This window comes from Equus przewalskii, chromosome 8, assembly GCF_037783145.1.
Source record: "Equus przewalskii isolate Varuska chromosome 8, EquPr2, whole genome shotgun sequence".
In the NCBI taxonomy this organism is placed as follows: Eukaryota; Metazoa; Chordata; class Mammalia; order Perissodactyla; family Equidae; genus Equus; species Equus przewalskii.
This window is the reverse complement of record NC_091838.1, coordinates 22,033,008-22,052,028: the sequence shown is the minus strand read 5'-3', so window position 1 is coordinate 22,052,028 and position 19,021 is coordinate 22,033,008. Positions and strand designations below refer to the sequence as shown.

Below are 19,021 nucleotides of genomic sequence, written 5' to 3'. Positions count from 1 at the left end.
TGATGAGATGTAAATATGCATTAACTGCCATTTCAATGACATATGTCGCTAACCCTAAAAAGCAAAGCTACCTAGCCATAAATGTTTACCTAACTGATAACAATACTATAATTTAATATTAATTGATTTAAGACATTACAAATGCATGTGCTGAAGGTTGTTTAGTACTCATCCTTAATGTATTTCATACTGTATATCATTGAACATTTCTCCATTTTGTTAAAATAAATTTGAAACATCAATCCATACATTGACTGTGCCAACCATGATCAGCAGACCCTCCACTGTAGGATAATTTAATGAGGTATATGCTGTACTCCACAATCCAATGGAAGTTGCTCACAGTAATTAGTAATTACTTAGTTCACAGTAATTAGTAATTAGTTCACAGTAATTAGTTTTCTTTTCTATAAAAAGAAGGCAATATTTTAGGCTACATGTACTATAAGAAGGTTGTGAGAAATAACAGGGATATATAAGTAATTGGAAATAGGAGTAACATACTCTAAAATGCTCATTGAGCCTGAATAAATATACACTGTTCAGTAGGATTAGTGAACATTTTCTTGCAATGCAATGACTGCCTCACTAGAAGAAAACCGTAGACTTGAAAATGTCATCTTTCCATTTTGATTTAATCCAATCACACCTATGAAAAAGAATCAATGTAGGATTTTTTTTCTGGAAATGCCTCAATTCTCTATTTTGAATCTCAAAATTGGCTTTTTGGTGTCTTTCACCATATCGCAGTGGTGAGGGGAACTGGCCCACGGCACAGACTGCACTGAAAATGGCTGCAGGAGCATTTGCTGTCGCTCAGTAAACAATCCCTGGGTTGGCTTTTCTTCTCTGTTAGACAGCCTCTGCTAAGCCACTGTATAATCTACTAGAAAGGGACTTCATGGAGTTGAACTTGCAGCGTAAGATGCTTTAATATGCGTAATATCAAACTATTGCTGGATTCTGTGCTCAATTTGTTGCTATGAACACAGAGCACCTTTACTCACTGTGGAATTTTGATATTACGATGTTGGTGTTCTACTGAAGCACCAAATGCCAGATAGCTATGAAACCAATGGCTTCTGTGGGATGAGGCTGTTGGTGTACGTTAGTGACATTCTCTAATACTATTGCTTTTACCCTCTAAATATTAGCTCTACATGCTCTTCACAAAACGACTGCCTTGGTTGAAGTTTCTGCTGTCAATTTCCCATATATGAACAGTTTGCTTGCTTTCGGCCTTCCTCCCTTCCAGTGTGCCCTTTGTGCTTTTCCTAAATCGCTGGCTGAAAACCCTTCACTAACTCTTAGCAGGATAAAATCTAATATTTTTGGCTGACCCCCCTGACCAAACTCAGTTCTCACAATCCTTCCTTGCTTCCTATCTTCTGCGCTCCCTTTCTTCCTTCTTCCTTTCTTTCTTTCTTAACTTCCTTCCTTCCAGTTTTCATTTGCTTATTCATTCAAACCCTATGTATTGGGTTTATACTATGTATCTGGCATTGTGTTAGGCGTGGGGCACATTGGGAAGCAAACACAGACGCAAATTCTCTGCCCTCCTGGGTACTTACCTTACAGTTAAGTGAGGGGAAATGTGCCTTTATCAAATAATCATCCAGATAAACGTGAAGTTGCGACTGTGACAAGTGTGACAAAGGAGCACATTGTGCCATGAAGTATATAATGGGGACATTCATCTGACCCTGCAGGAGTGGTTGCAGAGCTGAGATCTGTGGAGTGAGTGTGAGTTCACTAGGGAAGAAGGGACCGAATGAGGTTCTGGACAGGAAGCCCTGTGGTGCACACAGGAAGGATGTTAATAGCACTAGTTCCCATTCACTTATTAAGCATTTACTGAGGACCTACTATACTGTGCTAGGTCTGGGGAAATGGAAAAGAATGTATATTCTGCATTCCTGCTCTCCAGGAACTCATTATATAAGGAGGGAGGAGGACTTTCTGCAGGTGATGAATGACAGTGAAAGGGGAATGGGAAGAGCACTGGGGAGGAGTCTGGGGACAGCAGGAACCAGCTTTAGAGAAAGGAAAGAGCAGAGTTTGTGCATTTCAGTGTCATGTACCCTCTACTCTCACCTGCTTCTGCAGCCTCTCGCTCTTGTAGCCCTGCTGGTGTTTGTGCCCTAGTTCCAGCATCATTTTCTCAGTCCCTCATGCACACCTCCTTCCATGCACTTTAACAGTTAACCACTCCCTGCTCCTTTGCCTCTGTGTCTTGAGCATGTTTTATAACTTGTTCACATTTATATCTTCCCTACTAGGCAAAGAGTTCTTTGAGAGCATGGAATGTAATGGGTGCTCAATAAATACTTATTCACTGTTTTTTATCTAGTTTCATACCAGTTCAGAGTCCACTCATGATAGGACTGGTGTCACTTCTTTCTCTGTATCATCTTTTCCTTCACTTCCTTCTCTCCCTTCTCCCTCCTGTGTGTAGAAGGAGGCAGATTTAGGTCTTTCAGAGCCTTCGAAGAAAAACATCTACAAGACAAACAATCCGTGTTTTCACATGTCTTAATTTTGTCTTTTAATGCATATACCAACCAAAACTCTATTGTTTTATTTGCTATCTTTTTCAAGACCTTCTTTCAGGAAGGGGAAAAGGAAAAAAAAAATAATGAATTGTCAGGAAAGCTCTCCATGCCAAACATGTCATTTGGTTTAATCTTCACAAATATCCTATGGGTATGTATTAGCATCCTTAACTTGGCAGACAAGGAAAGGTTTAGGGAAAGGTTAAATGACTTTCCCAAGGACCCCAGATAGGAAGAGGCAGGACTGGATGTGTATCCACCTCACCTTTGTTATTGTTAGGTTTATGAAGTTGCTTTATCATGATCTGTGCTTTGCTTCCACCACCATGTTCCAGATGACATGGTGCCATTGTCAGTATAAGTTTTCGTATTGGAAATGATCCTTCGCTACCTCCTCAGTTGGTCATAGAATATCAGTATCTGTGTAGAATTCCAGATTACCTCTTCTTCTAACATGGGTATAAATTGTCTGTTTGGGAGAAACGCCTAAAGAAGACTGAGAATGAATATGACATAGGTCGCATTGATCAAAGTCTGCCTCAAAGGCATCAACTTTTCAATGGCAGTGAGAGAAGACCTGGATGGGAAATCCATATGGACTTTTCTCTGATCAGGGAAAGAGCTCTTTGACTGCAGATTTTCTCTCATACTCGCCAGTGGTGTTCTTAGTATTGGCCTCCTTTATTGGCTGAAACAGTCACCAGTAAGGCCAATTAAATTTAACCCATTTCAAAGTAACAGACTTTTTGGAGCACCAAAGCACAAATTGTAATCCAGTCCCATTTCTGACAGTAAACAGGGTTCATCACAGTTGAATTTAAAGAATTAATCACCTTAATGAAAATGGTTAAGGTAAAGGACCATGCAGGACAAGCTCTCCAATGCCTATAGGCAAACTTGGAACTCCTTAGGGTGGAAGTCAAAGCTTATGAAAACTGCTTCTTACTTAGCTGTCCTGTAGTCTTGCCTTTCCTGCTCTCCTCTAGCCTGTCAGCCATGCTGAATGATTTGTGTTTCCTAAAGGCCACGTGCTGTCACATCCTGCCTCCTCAGTTTTCACACATTCCCCTATTTGCCTTACCCACTTGGAAAACTCTTAATAATCCTTCAACAGAATGGTCCCCTTTGAGAGCCTTCCCTGACCTCCCCACTCCAGGATAAGTGCCTCTCTCTCTCTGCTCCCGTAGATGCCGCTGACTCTTCTCTTCTACCTCTCTACACGGTTGCCCTCCTTGCTTCCAGGCCCATCTCACCTCATTCAACAGTGTTCTCCTAGTAGGCAGACCATGCCTATCTGTTGCTGTATTCTAGGTTTATCCCAGTATGCATGGGCCTTTAAAGAAGCTTAATACTTGATTGAACAAGTAATAAATGAATTAAAGGTTATTGGATGAAGGGATTTTACTTTACCGGATGGACTAGGCAGTGATTTCTTATCTCAGAACATGTCAACAATAGTTCAGCAAGAGAAACTGGCCTTCCTGCCTTGCTTATCTCAATCTGAACTCGGGGATTTACATGATAAAATAGTGTGTGCTGCTCTGCCTGCACCTACCGCTAGCCGACTTCCTCCTCAACTTAATTTTTTCTAAGAAATATAATGTCTTGGGCTCCTTCCACTGTAATTGAGGAGGTATCGCTGCAAAGACTATTAGAAAAGTTCACCCAAATCACAAAAAGAAAGAGCACTAATTCCCCTTGGGATGCCATCACTCCTGATAAAGTACCATTTACTATTTCTATATGGTTAGAACGCAAAAGCAACATTATCATATGGGACTCTTTTACTGATTAAAATTTATTTTAGCTAAAGTACAAGATGGGATATGTACATTAGGGCATACGTAGTTTAGTCATAGAGTTTGAATGAACCTTTTGTGTTTCTTTGCCTGTAGACAAAATGAAGCAGAGTGTGGGCAGTGAAATCATATTTAGCAGTCATAAAGTACTGTTCTAGAATCAGTACTTTCTCTTGTCTGTTTACTCCTGCATCAAATATTTAAAAATCTTACTTGTGAATTCCAAAATGAGATTCTGCCCTAGAATTATTTAAATCTTTATTATCTTATGGCTAATAAATTAATTTAATCAAGCAGTTTTAAATCGATTTAATGCAGAAGTATTAGCTAATTTAGCATTTTTTGAATAGAGATTAATTTTGGAATTAAAATTAACTCAAAAGCACCTGTAAAAATTTTTTTAAAAGCCAAGTAAATTTTCTAGGTCTACAATTTTATTATTTGGACTTTTATGCAAATACTCATGTGCAAAGAACCACAACTTGCTTTCCTTTGAATTGTCATACACGAAAATTTCCCTACTATGTCGTCATAAATCTCCTTCCTGAGCCACTTCTCAACGTGACAGTTAAGAGTGTCAGGGTTCCAGTTAGCTGGTCCCAGATTTAAATCCCCCTCCACCAAATATTGGCTGTGAAGACTTGGGACGTTTATTTACTTTCTTCGTACCACAGTGACTTCATTTGTAAAAACCTGACTCATAGATTGCTTTTAAGAATTATATTATCTAATGTATGTGACTGACTTAGCATAACTTAACACAGAATAACTGCTTGATAAATGATGGAGCTGTTTAATGGCTTTTTTTTTCACTTTCACTCTGCTTTCCTTGCTATTAAAACAAAGGGATGGTACATTGCTCTTAAAGTTACTCTGGACATGAATACTAACCTGCAGAAAATATTGGAACACGGAGTGGGCAAGGAACCTAAGTATTTTTATAAATCTAACATATCGTGCATAATATTGTATCCAATTGATACACATGTGAATGAATGAATAAGTAAGTGGCCTTTCTGGTAATTGGAAAACAAGCTCAGAAAGTAAAAATAATTCATGTTATAGACTAATTGCTCTATGAGAAAGAAATAGACTGGAAGACTTCTAAAGTTCATTTCAATTAAAAAATGCTAAAATATCCTCATAAAACTAGGAAGCATTCAGGAAGCCACATAGAACACATGAATTTTTTTTTCATCTTTATAGGCATTGTCTATGTAAATTAAGATTTAAAATATGTGTACTGGATATAAGCAAAGTAGGATAAATAAATAGGTAGATAGATAGACAGATAATTATACAACGTGATTTTTTTACATTAGGAAGTGAAGTCTTTTATGTTGCAGATATATCTATGTGACTACATGAATGTGTAGGTATGCTCCATAATAATCAAAGGGAGGTTGTTAAAAATGGAGTGAATCTCTTTGTTTATTCTAATTTAAACTGAATTATAATTAAAATAACCCAAGTCAAAAAGAAGACAAGGAGGATAGCCAGTCTCTTATACCATATGTTGTTCTAACACTTCCTGCCTAGGTAAATTCCTATGGATGTATTGTGTGTATTGCTAGAAAATCCTTTTTTTTCATCTCTCTATGCAGACTTGTGTCTCAGGTGCATATTAAGGCATATAGTTTACATCTCATAACAATCCAAAATTCAATCATACTAATATTCTTTGTTCTCAACAAACCAGTGTATTAAAGAAACTTATGATATTGCTTAAAAAAAGAAAAACCCAATGTTTATATAATGCATGACACATCAATTGCAAACACAAAAGAAACCAGCATTCCAAAAACATTGCCAGTTATAGAATATATGTGAATGAAATAAGCTTTTGGTAAACTGATAATTTGGTGAATTGGTCATTTGGTGAATTGTAAAATTTGGGGAAGTGTTGACTCACGAATTAATCTGTCGGTCCTTTTTCTAAGGTCTTTGAAGATAAAGCCTATCGTGTAACACTGAAGCACACCAGCTCTGCAGTCACGCTGTCAGAGTTCTCATCCTAACTCTCACACTAACTAACTAGGTGATCCAGTGATTATCTCCCTGCCTTGGTTTTTGTGTGATGACTGAATGCCTTAAAACCATGTAAAATGCTTAGGACAGTACCAGGAACATAGAAAGCAGCAGACTAATAACTCATGTTTTTGTTGAGAATTTAGGAGCTGACATTTGAAGTCTACTCAGCCTGGTAATTTTATCTTTGAAAGTTCAGAAGTGGCATCAGTGGTACAACTTGTGAGAGATCCTAATATACTTCAGTCACTAAGTTTGTGCTATGATTTTGAAATAGATTTGTTTTATTTTGCATTCGTTATAGCTATGAGTTGATTGATTCTTCTAACAGAATACTTATGGGTTTAGGTTTGCAGGCCTAATAATTAAGAATCATGGTTTTGCAATTAGTTCAGTTCATGTCCTTACTTTAGTCTTGCTTTATTTTATGTGCTTTCCTTAACCTTCATCCGTGGCTTATTTCTCATGACTTAGTGCTCTGCACTGCTCTCTCATTCTAATATACTCATCATTAGATTAAGAATGAAAAATATCAGATACCAGATGCCATCTTTATTAGCAACAGCTTTAAAATTTGTTGTAGTTGTTGTGACTTCATCAGCTGGCAAAAAGTTTGCATTGAGGATGTGGGTTAGCTATTTTCAATATTCATGGGAATATTTTGTGGTTCAGAAAAGTGTGTTTCAGTGCATTTGACACATTTTTAAAAACAGTCTAGTCCACCCATACCAGAAGACCTGACTAACAGGAGATAGCAGCAACATAAACACTATCTGCAAATACAAAAGCTTCAATCTATATTTTAACTTTTGTTAACGTTTTAACATATTTGCCACCTTCTCTAAATTTCCAGTGACTGTGGAGCCTTCCTCATTATTAAAATTGTATTATTTTTAAAAAACAAAAAGGAAGGGGCTGGCCCCATGGCTGAGTGGTTAAGTTCGCGTGCTCCGCTGCAGGCGGCCCAGTGTTTCGTCAGTTCTAATCCTGGGCGCGGACATGGCACTGCTCATCAAACCACGCTGAGGCAGCGTCCCACATGCCACAACTAGAAGGACCCACAACTAAGAATATGCAACTATGTACCTGGGGGCTTTGGGGAGAAAAAGGAAAAAAAATAAAATCTTAAAAAAAAAAACAAAAAGGAAAACCTCTTCTCCAAAAAGAAAAGATATATGATGTGACATTACATGTAACCAATTATAGGACTACACAACTACATGAGATATTTTGAAAGCCTTTAAAAAATCATAAGTGACAGAAAGATACAAAATGTAAATTAAATTTTGCAAATAGTTAAAAGCTTCTGATAAGGTTTCTAATAGGAACATGGCTATTTTACACAATGTTTCAAATTCATAATTCCATGATTTGATGAGCATAGAATAAGCTAATAAAATGATTTTAATATTTATTTTAATTTATCAATAACATGTAACAATTATAATCACTGATAGCAATAATTTAATTAGTATGCCTATGTGAGAAACTAAGAATTCATAGATTTTTGTGGTTAAGTAAAATGACTGAGCAAGCCATTGTATTTCATTTGTTAATTGTGTTCCTATTGTAAGTATCATCCTTGGTCATCCAAGCTGTTCTATATATTGATTTTCTGGGCCTCAGTTTCTTCATCTACGTGAGAAAATGACTGGATGAGTTGAGTCCTAAGACCCTCTCCACTGATGAGTCTTGATCTGAGGCTATTTTAATTCAGGCTGATTAATTCTCTCTAGGAAAGCATTTCCTAATACATAATACACTAATAAAACCAATTAATCAGTAAGGCTAGCTTATTTAGAGTTTATTGGATGTGATTGAAAGGTATTTTCCCAGTATGGAACTCTGTTGTTCATTTGCTTATTCTTAATCCTATTTATTAAATTTCATGCTTTTAAAAAAATATTCTTGTATGGTTGTCTTAGGGGCACACTCTCCACTCTTTACTCTTTATAGAATAGTCCAACAGATGAAAGTTTGTTAATTTTACTGTAAATATCCATTTTCAAATGTGGTCCTCACACAGGGATATGGAAGTGCTGGGTTTTGACTAACATTCCTAAACATTTGACAATTTAAATTATAATTAAAGATAGATAGCCCACAGAAAATTTTCATAATTGCATTCCCTGGAAAAGCTAATGCTCAGAAAACAGAAATCAAGTCGTCACTTGGATTTGACTTTGACTTGTATCTGCAAGCCAGCACAGCACTTTAAAAATAACTCTAGCTTTATTGGCTTCTACTGAAAACAGTCGAAACTATTGGATTTTTAATTTCTGGAGATCTTAGGGGACCTCATAAGGAACACTCTTTCCTGGCGCTCCCCGTTTCTTCCCAGAAGACTTAGACTTATTGACATTTTTATTATTGATTTATTTAGTATACATGCCTTCATCTCCATGTTTTTTTTTCTCTTTCTTTCCCCTCTCCCCCCTTTCTCTTTAGTACACAGTATGGACTGCCCTCTGGGTCACCTGGAATGTGTTCATTATCTGCTTTTATTTGGAAGTAGGTGGGCTTTCTAAGGTAAGTTTATCATGCTTTTAAAGTGCACTTTAAAAAGTACTTCTGTATATATGTAATCTAAGTAACATTACAAATGGAATACTAATCAAAAATTAGTTTGGATACTATTCAGGAAAGAATGATCTTGGGAGTATGTTAATACAATGGAGTTCCAAAACAAAAGCCTTATGGTTTAGTTTGTTAAGCTGTAGTGGAACTCAGCTTCCAGTGTATCCTCATGTCCAGTTTAAAAAGGCGTACAGTGACCACAGCCCAAATGTTAAGTGAAAAATGGTTTTGAACATTCTTGTGTTTAAAGTGGGAACAGGAATTAATTAAGATGTTACTGTAACAAAGTTGAATAGCAAGTTGCTATTTTTGCTTGAATATTAATACTGAAAAAACTGACGAATGAAATCCTTATACATGTAAGTGGAGCATACGTTTACTAACGACTAAGTACATCAGAGTGGTGATTCTTATCTTGAAATTCTGATCACACAGAAGAGAGTTGTCTTAATGCAACATGATACAAATGTTATTTCTGTCTGTTGAACTAATGTCAGCAAGGCACGTGATTTTCATTATGACTCCTGTAGAACCGTCTTTTGATTGCCACCAAAATGTAAGAGCATCTTGGATTAAGTTTCTAGTTGTGTTTTGTAAACATTGTTCTCATTAACCAGTGCAATTTTCACTTGAAGAAATCGTAGAGAAGAAGCTTAACAGTATAATTACAGAAAGAATAAGAAAGCAGTAATTATATTTTTAGATTTCTCATTATCAACTATATTTGTGCTAACTTACTCTATTGTTGCACGATAATCTCAGATTTTCTAAGTAACGTAATGGTATTCTACATTTGTGGTTTGTATTTAAGAAAATTTGCCTTGACCAGCACAGAGACTTTTAGAATTGTTAGGCTCCACTGAGATCCATAAGGTAACAAAGAATGTTTGATTCAGCCAAGCAGCAAAAATCCCTGAAGGATTTTCTCCAGAACCTCCAGAGGTGGTTACTCTTTGTTCTACACTATAATAAACTTTATAATTAGAACTTGTCATCATTTTCTCACATTGGAAAATGTATTCAGGAACCAGAAATGCCACTTCTAATACTGAGTTCCACACAAATGCGGTAACGCCTACCTTTAATATTTGTGCTATTAATCACATTCACCACTGATTTCTGAGACAGAACAAAGTACTTAAATCAGCGCCCAGTTATCTTCTGTAACATGCAGATTATAAAGTAATTTTCAGATGCAAATTTTATGAATAAAATAATTGTGAATATTAAGTGTAGCATTTTTCACCCCATAGTGTTCTGTATCTTGTGATTTGAATGGTCATTTTAAATCATATTTTCATTTCACTGGGTGGAAGTTATCTTTTATTCTCTTCCATAAAAATTGAATTTGAAATAAATTAGACCAGAGGAAATCTGTACTGTGGAATCAACATCATATTGTGTTGAAGGAAGGATGAATTTCAAATCATAAGTCTCATTCAAATCTTGTCTTTAGCACTTATTAACTATGGGCCCTTAGGCTAATCATTTAACCTGAATGTGTCTCTGTGAAATATAAAAACATGGCGAGCTTTGACAATAATAGTAGTAATCAGTGCTTGTTTGGCATCTATCATTGTTTTAAGCATATCATGTATGGTAATTTAGGTAAGCTTCAAAATAGCCCTGTGAAGTAATAAAAAAAAATAGTAATAGCAGTCATTTGTTCCACACAAGCCCAATTTCCCTCTACTGCCCAAGGTTACTTTTGTAACTGCTTTTTGTAACTGCTTTTCTAATATCAATATGCATGTCAAGGTTTGGGGGTTTTTTTCTAATTTCTTTGGGTGCAAGTTTAAAAAAATGGATATCGTAGTCCCAGTTACTCATTTTATTACCCATTCAAATACCATTAAGCAGTCAACCAAGTATTCTAGATCATTAAAAGGATAGATGACACCGAAAGGAGCATCCTAAAGATTTTCTGTTGGTCTCCTATTTACTGCCTCCAAGGCTGCTAACATCTCCCTGATTAGTCATAGTTTAGCCTCATTTCCAATCTGTAGGAAATCTATTCTGAAAACTAGAGAGAGTTAAGGCTCCTGGAGAAACCCGAGCACCTCTGACACCCTTCCAGGTTAGACTGCATTTCAGAAGAAATTCCTTGTCCATATATGCTGGTTTATGTACAGAACTCTCCATCTCCTTTAGTTCCTGAAGGTATTTCTAGGAATTACCCACTTCGATAGATTAATACAAGCCTCCTATACCTTGATTTTTTGCCCCCAAAAATACAAAAATTCTAAAATAGTGAATCTTTCTCTAAAAACTGAATTCAAGTGAATTTCCATAACATCTCGCTGGATTTGGGTGCTATTCTAGCAATAGGCACCTACCTAACCATTCTTATTGACTAGTAGTGTACATCCTCACGGGCGTGAACTATCATACATCTGGCCTATTATGGGGATTCTTGATCACAGCCTCCAGATTTCCTTTGGCTGTTATCTCATCTGCCAAGCAGCTCTGCATCATACACATATCACTGTGGTCTTGAGGGTTCTGATTCTCCCCAGGCCTTGCAGAACTTGAAGGAAATGGATATACTGTTTTAAGGAATGAGTACATGTATGTTGAGGTTCGAGATGACTGTGGGTAAGTAACCGGAAGTGTCTGCACTTATATAATCTACTGGAGCCTCAGTTTCCTTTTCTGCAAAATGAAGAAAACCACAAGAGTAACTTTATTGTTAGGTGAAAGAATTAAATGAGATAATGCATATAAAGGACTTAGAAAGGATCTTGGCATATTATGAGGATTCAGTAAATAGTGGTTCTTATAATTGTCATTAACATCATCATCTTTATTATATTACTGAAGAAATTAACAGACATCGTGATCCTCATCCTGAAAACCTTTTGGTGGTTTATTTATTACTATGCAAGAACTGTAAAAGGGAAGAAATATAGGACTGAGTGACTTATTTAAAAAATATGTAACAATCCCTTGTGATAGGACCTCAGATCTGCATATTAACTTCACAGCTATAACACTATTAATTAAATTCTTTCTTTCAACAAGTAAATAGCTTTTGTGAAATACTTCTGCTGCTGGATTCTCCTGGTGTCCCTACTTCTCCCAGTGGGAGAACTTTATGCATCTTTAAAAGTCTCTAAGACTGTTTTTCATGCTGCACTTAAGAACACCAAGGGCACAATTAATAAGTTATTGCTGCTTCTTTGGAAGTTACAAGGCTTGAAATCATTTTTTCCTCCCTAGGAATACATTCAGAATGTAAATATGAAAACCCAACTCATTTGCTATATTTAAAGCTACTGAAAAATAAGTTATGTTGAGAACTCATGTTGTACTTTTTAAAACTTCCATAGAAATTAAGCTGATGTCTTATGGCATCTTTTTGATTACTCCAAATTGTAGAAACTGTAGGCTAATATTTCTTCTGATTGACTTTTCTTGAAAGATATGTGGAACTTATGCGTTAGTGATACAAGAGAATTTTCAGTGTGGCACATATTCATAGAATTCAGAATGTGCATGATTCTGCATGAGCGTAATTTAGACATAAAAAATAACGGTAAGGAAATTCTGTGAAGATTTATCTTGTATTAAATTATGAGCTTTGATCATGGGCCTTCTAAAAATTTATAGGCAGGGCCGGAGGAGGGAGATAGACTAACCCTTAGCAATTCCTACTTTGCACAGGTGTTTTACATTGCCTTCACACAGAAGGAAAACCTACCTTTATTTTTTCTCTATATCATGTTTTAATGACTGCACTTTTTCCATTTGTGGGTATCTTGATTCCTAAAGAAAGTTAAGTCATTTCTCCCAATGGCACCAATATCACTTTCTTGTCCTCTTTTGACTTATCCTATCATCGTTCAGTCATGAAAGCCCTCTCCTCTTGTGAGATTCTTCAGTTGAGTATTTCACCTAAGTAGCCAGACAGGGTCAATGAGATAATTGTTCTTTTTTCAGGGCTCCTTCTTATTATCTAGCCTGAATTTTTCCTCTGTACTTACTGGAAAATTTCTCTTTCTTAATCAAGATTCATTTTCCTTCAAGTTTGGATTCATCCACTAACTTTGGCTTAGGGCAGGCACTTAAAACTTTTAGACAGTCAATCAAAGTTCTGTGTAGGAGCAACTGCATAGGAAACAGAAGTTCCATTCAGGTGCTTACAATCCACCCATTATTTTTAATAAATATTCTAAATATTTTTGTGTCTCAAAGAATTCTTTTTCTGATGTCAGTTTCAAACTAAATCAATGATGTATAGTATAATTCTATTTATTTAAATAAATACAACTTACTCAATCTAGTGTGAGTATTAAACTTACATTTATCTTCTCCTTTTGATGATTTCTGCCTACCTGGACATTTTTCAAAAGGAATCTTGAAATGTGATGTTTACAGAGGGCTGAAGCTAGGGTACAAAATATCTTTATTCAAGAATAATGTATCAATAGATGATACAGAAATAGCATTCTAGAAATCCAGGAAAACTATGCATGGTTTTGGAACTAGAAGAATGATACTCTGTTTATTATATCATGAAATAGATGACATGTCTATATTAATGAGACACTTTGGAAAAATGCATAAACAATTTCAGTTCACTAGAATAACAAAACATTTCAGGTTCTCAACTAACATATTTGTGCATACGTATCCTGCTGTCCTGAAGGAATTTTTTTTTCTTTCTTTCTTTTGCTTTTTTTTTTTTGGTGAGAAAGACTGGCCCTGAGCTAACATCTGTTGCCAATCTTCCTCTTTTTGCTTGAGGAAGATTGTCCCTGAACTAACATCTATACCAATCTTTCTCCATTTTGTATGTGAGATCCCACCACAGCATGGTTTAATGAGCAGTATGTGGGTTTGCCCTCAGGATCTGAACCCACAAACCCTGGGCGGTTGAAGTGGAGTATGTGAATTTAACCACTATGCCGCCAGGCCAGCACTTGAAAGAATGTTTTTGTCTATAATATTGACTGTGGGGGATGGAAGTGGTGGTGGATATCTGTCCAGCTATTAAGGATTTATAAAGGAAGAAGCGTCACAATCTGCTTCCAGGAATTAAATCAAAAGGAAACCCAAAGACTTGAAAGTGTTTATCATTATATTCATTTCCTACACAATCCTTTTCCAAAATGATGCAATTATGTTCTTTAAAAAAAATAGCAATGCAGTGTAGATATAGTCATGCATTTCTTATTTCAAAGGCCTGAAACTATACCTTTTCCTTTGACATGGGTCTAAGTAGACATAACTTCCGAAAATAGCATCTTCAGTGTGTTTCTTTGTAAGATAATTGTTTCCCACTGTAGTTTCTTTCCCACAATAAAGAACACTATAAACAAGCTTAAACTTAGTATTATATTTTTCGTAAATTTCATCAAGTATAAATATTTTGAAAACCTTTGGTCTAAAAATCCAATTTGCCGCTACATTATAGTCCAATGACAAATAGAAACCACAATAAACCACTAAGTAATTGCTGCCACTGGGACTGTGTTAGGAGTTTGTAATCAGAAATTTGTATGATAATCTTATGGCCTTCTGTAGAAGTTCAAACAGTTTTTTCAAAAGAGCTGATGGATATATTATTCTATCAATAGTAGCTCTATTTATTGCTGTATAATTAGAGTCACTGTGTTGAACAAGGCCCATGTAAATGTAACTGAATAACTACACAGAAATGTGCTGTATCTGCTATTTGTATTTTATAGTTCATTCTTCTTCTACCGAAAATATGTCTGAGATCAATTTTTAAAGAAAGGTAAACATTTTACCTGTGTATCCAGTTTGTTGTCTCAACTCGTTGGATTACAAGTATGAAAAGATTTTATTTCATTGAATAATTCATCTCCCAGCTATTTTGTCTCATTGTCTTTCTTTACTACATTATGTACAGATTCTGTAACAACTTTGGTCATTAAAACTTAGTCTTGGGGCCAGCCCGGTGGCACAGTGGTTAAATTCGCACGTTTCACTTCGGCAGCCCAGGGCTTGCCAGTTCGGATCCCGGGTGTGGACCTACGCACCACTTGTCAAGCCATGCTGTGGCAGGCGTCCCACATATAAAGTAGAGGAAGATGGGCACAGATGTTAGCTCAGGGACAGTCTTCCTCAGCAAAAAGAGGAGGATTGGTGGCAGATGTTAGCTCACGGCTAATCATCCATAAAAAAAAAAAATAGTCTTATGTCAAATTTAACTCTATTCTCCTCTCACCAAAGCTGACCATGCTTAAGGCCTTAACACATCTCTCTCTCCTCCCTTCTCTTGACTCCGCTCTGGGAGAGGAGACAGGACGTGATTAGCTTCTTATATATCCATCCTTAAGCTGATGGTGGATGTTGCAGGAATCCTGACCTCACGCTGGCCTTAGTCTTCAGCTGCTGCTAGTGGCCTCTACTGATGCGACAGTCTCCAGATATGGCTCATTCTTCCACTAAATTCCACAAAACATATATTTTTAATAAATTTACAATTATTCCAATAGGTGTAAGTTTGTTAAGCCACTGGTTATATAATGTTAAGCCATTTTGTGTGGAACAGAGCTGCTGAATTTCCATGTAAGCATCATTTTCAAGAAAGTTTTGGTACTGCAGAGAAACAATGGTTTATAGCTTATTTTCAAATGCTTTGCTGTATTTTTAAAGACAATTTAAAGATCCTACTGCAGAATTTTTGATGCAGGCGGTTGAACATAAGAGCATTTTAGAAGAGCAAAGTGTAGAACGAATAGAACGTGAGTAAATGCCATTAAGATTTTGGATTTTCTAGTTGTGATGTTAATTAGTTTGTTCTGAAGACACAGTCCCTTTGTTGCGAAACATCAGTTAAAAGTACAATCCTGGTGATGAAGAATTTCAAGTGACATTTGCAATGCTTCCGAACATTATAAAAAAGAGCCTGATAAACATGTTTAGTTGCATTTACGTACTTTTAAAACTAGAATGGCAGCATATATCACTGAGTAGTCTTATAAAATAGCACCACACAATCAAATTATAACTGATGAACATTAAGCTGAAGGGCTCTGCAGGAACAGAGGAGCCTGCAATAGCAATTACTCAACACTACTCTCAGAGGCAAGCACAAGTCATTTCAGTGCTTTGTATCAAATTTTCCTGTGGGGAGCGGAAATCACCGATAACAGTAATCATATTGAAAAAGTTCACTGTGTACAGAGAAAGTTTCTCTCTGAGCCACTGTGCTGTGATGGCATAAGGAATTATGGGCCTGAAGCTTCAGACTGATTTGGGTTAGAGTCTTGAACGTAGATGGCCCTCAAAGTGTCTGTGCCTCTGATTTGTGGTTTGGAAGGTTATGGCTACCAATGGAAGCCCAATGCTGTGCCTCCAGCTGCCTTAGCACAAGAGTTCTGGGTCTCTGACTCGGAAAGGATAAGTTTGAGAATGCAAGGCAAGCAGAAGGATGAGGAAGTCAAACCAGATTTATAGGGGGAGATGTGAAAAATGAAAACCATTGGCCAGAAGTTTAGTGTCAGAGATGAGAAGTGGGAAGGGAGATATGTTTTGCTTTCTCTTGACTCAGGAAAATGCTAACAGAAAGACAAGTCAGAAATCCTTGTAATGAGATGTCCTTTGGTATGAAGCTCTTTTCAAGTCATGTCTGCCCACCAGCAGGGCTGACTGTGTTGCTGGCTCCAGCGTGGACCTGCCTAGGGAAGAGAGTCAGGAAACATGAGTGATTTCAGCCATCCATGCCCTATCTGAGGACTGAGGACCCACAGAGAGGAAAACGGAGAAAAAGTACCAGAGCAAAGGTTGCCCAGAAGATAAGGCAAAACTGTCTGGCTTCAGCCCAGACTATTGAACAGAGGTACAGGGTGATAGAATTAGAAGGGAGAGGATGCAGGAAACATCCATGGTCCAGGATTCAGGGATGAGCTTGTATCTCCTCTGCCCTTTGGAAGCCCTCAACATCGATCCTGTTTTTGACTCAGGAGTAGCAGGAGAAGTACAGCAACAACACAACGTTCAGTTGTGTTTACAGGAATTGTCAATGTGTTTGTCTGTTAAAATCAGCACACTAAAGCATCCAGTGGTCTAGACTCCCTGAAAGGTTGGCTTTTTCCCGAGAACTTTCAGCCCGCTACAGAAAACAGATGAAATGTCTCACGATCAAGTAATAACTGAAGCCTGAAAAACAAATGAAGGCATTAAAAATGTAATTCTACTTTATTCTTGTAGAAGCTGGTTTGACTCAAGGTCTCTGAAAACTTCTTTCTGGAATCTGAATATCAATAGTTCTTAGTGATCTAAAAGTATAGAAACTTTAAAAACATACATTTCTAAGATTAAAATTAGATGGGGAGAGGACAAAATGAATGAAATTTAGCTAATTTAAAAGAAAAAGGAAGGATATCCATTTGTTACATTCATTTACAAGTGGGAAATATAACTGTCTATGAAAGTCATAGCACTTTCCTAATCTTCTAGGTGTTCAACTACATCCATTTAATCATTCTTTCATTAAGCAAATGGTGGCAGAAGTTTCTAGTTATCTTTCATTATCTATTCCCCCTTCTTCTGGTCAAGAGTCATGGAAAACTCTGCTTTGCCTCTATATGAGGAGTAGGGATTGTCTAAGTTATGGACATTGAGATATAAGCAGAAGAATTGTGAAGGACTTCCAAAAAGGCTACTTAAGAGCTAACTCAGTTTAGAAGCAGACCCACACATGGTGACTTACAGAAAACAACTCTTACACTTAAAAGAAGACAAATCTTACACTCCTTCTGTAGGTCAGAAATCCTACATGAGTCTCAATGGCTAAAATCAAGATGTCAGATTGCCACTATGGAAAACAGGATGGAGGGTCCTCAAAAAACTAAAAATAGAACTACTGTATGATCTAGCGATTCTACTTGTGAGTATTTAGCTGAAGGAAATGAAGTCACCATCTTGAACAGAGAGCTGCACCCCGGGTTTGTTGCTGCATGTTTATAATCGCCAAGACATGGAGAGGACCCAAGTGTCTCTCAGTGGGTGAATGGATAAAGAAGATGTGGTAATCCACACATAATGGGATATAATTCATCCATGAGAAAGAAGGAAATGCTGTCATTTGTGACAACATGGGTGGGCCTTGAGAGCATTATGCTAAGTGAAGTAAGTCAGACAGAAAAAGAGCAGTACTGTATGATATCACTTACATGTGGAATGTAAAAAAACCAAACTCATAGATACAGAGAACAGATGGGTTCTTGCCATAGGTGGGGGGTAAAGGGGGTCAAAACGTACAAAGTTACACTTATAAGATGAATAAGTCATGGGGACGTTAATGTACAACATGGTGACTATAGTTAACAATACTGTATTGTATATCTGAAAGTTGCTTAGAGAGTAGATCTTAAAAGTTCTCATTACAAAAAAAAATTGTAACTATGTGAGGAGATGAGTGTTAACCAAACTTATTGTGGTGATCATTTTGTGATATATACATATATCAAATCATTATGTTGTATACTTTAAACTTATATAGTGTTATATGTCATTTCTCTCTCAATAAAACTGGAAAAAACATAAAATAAAATCGAAGTGTCAGCAGGACTGTATTCCTTTCTGGAGGTGCTGGGGGGAGAATCTGGGTGTTTTCCCCCCTTTTCTAGATTTTAGAGGCGGCCTGCATTCCTTCCTTGTCTTCAAAGCCAGCAATGGCAGCACAAATCCTTATGCTGCCATCTCTCTGATTTTCTGCAGCCAGGAAGGCTTCTCTGCTTTTGAGGACTCATGTGATTAGATTAGGCCCACCTGAATAATATAGCCTAATCTCAGCAGGTCAAGGTCCTTCACTGGCCTGACATCTGCAAAGCCCCTTTACCACGGGGCACCATCTTCACAGGTTCTGAGCATTAGGACGTGAACATCTTTGGGGGCCATTATTGTGCTACCACAGTGGTGGCAGCCATCTTGGGCCATGAGGTGACCTTGAGGATGCCAACCATGCATGAGAATAAAAGAGTAAAAAGAAAAAACGAGCCTGGGACCTAATAACTCTGTGGAGCTTTCACATCAGCCTTGACCTTCCCACAACAGATTTCTTTTATGTTAGAAAATGTGTTTAACCAGTGT

General features: G+C 37.0%; 1 protein-coding gene across 3 annotated transcripts in view; it reads left to right on the top strand.

Annotated features, from left to right (window-relative positions):
- The window catches only part of NKAIN3 (sodium/potassium transporting ATPase interacting 3), a 611,399-nt gene that overhangs the window by 320,967 nt on the left and 271,411 nt on the right, over positions 1-19,021 (top strand). For all 3 annotated transcript variants that reach the window (XM_070630514.1, XM_070630512.1, XM_070630513.1), the window contains exon 3: positions 8,828-8,908. In XM_070630514.1, coding sequence (XP_070486615.1) covers positions 8,828-8,908 — 81 coding nt within the window. The remainder of the gene's footprint in view (positions 1-8,827; positions 8,909-19,021) is intronic.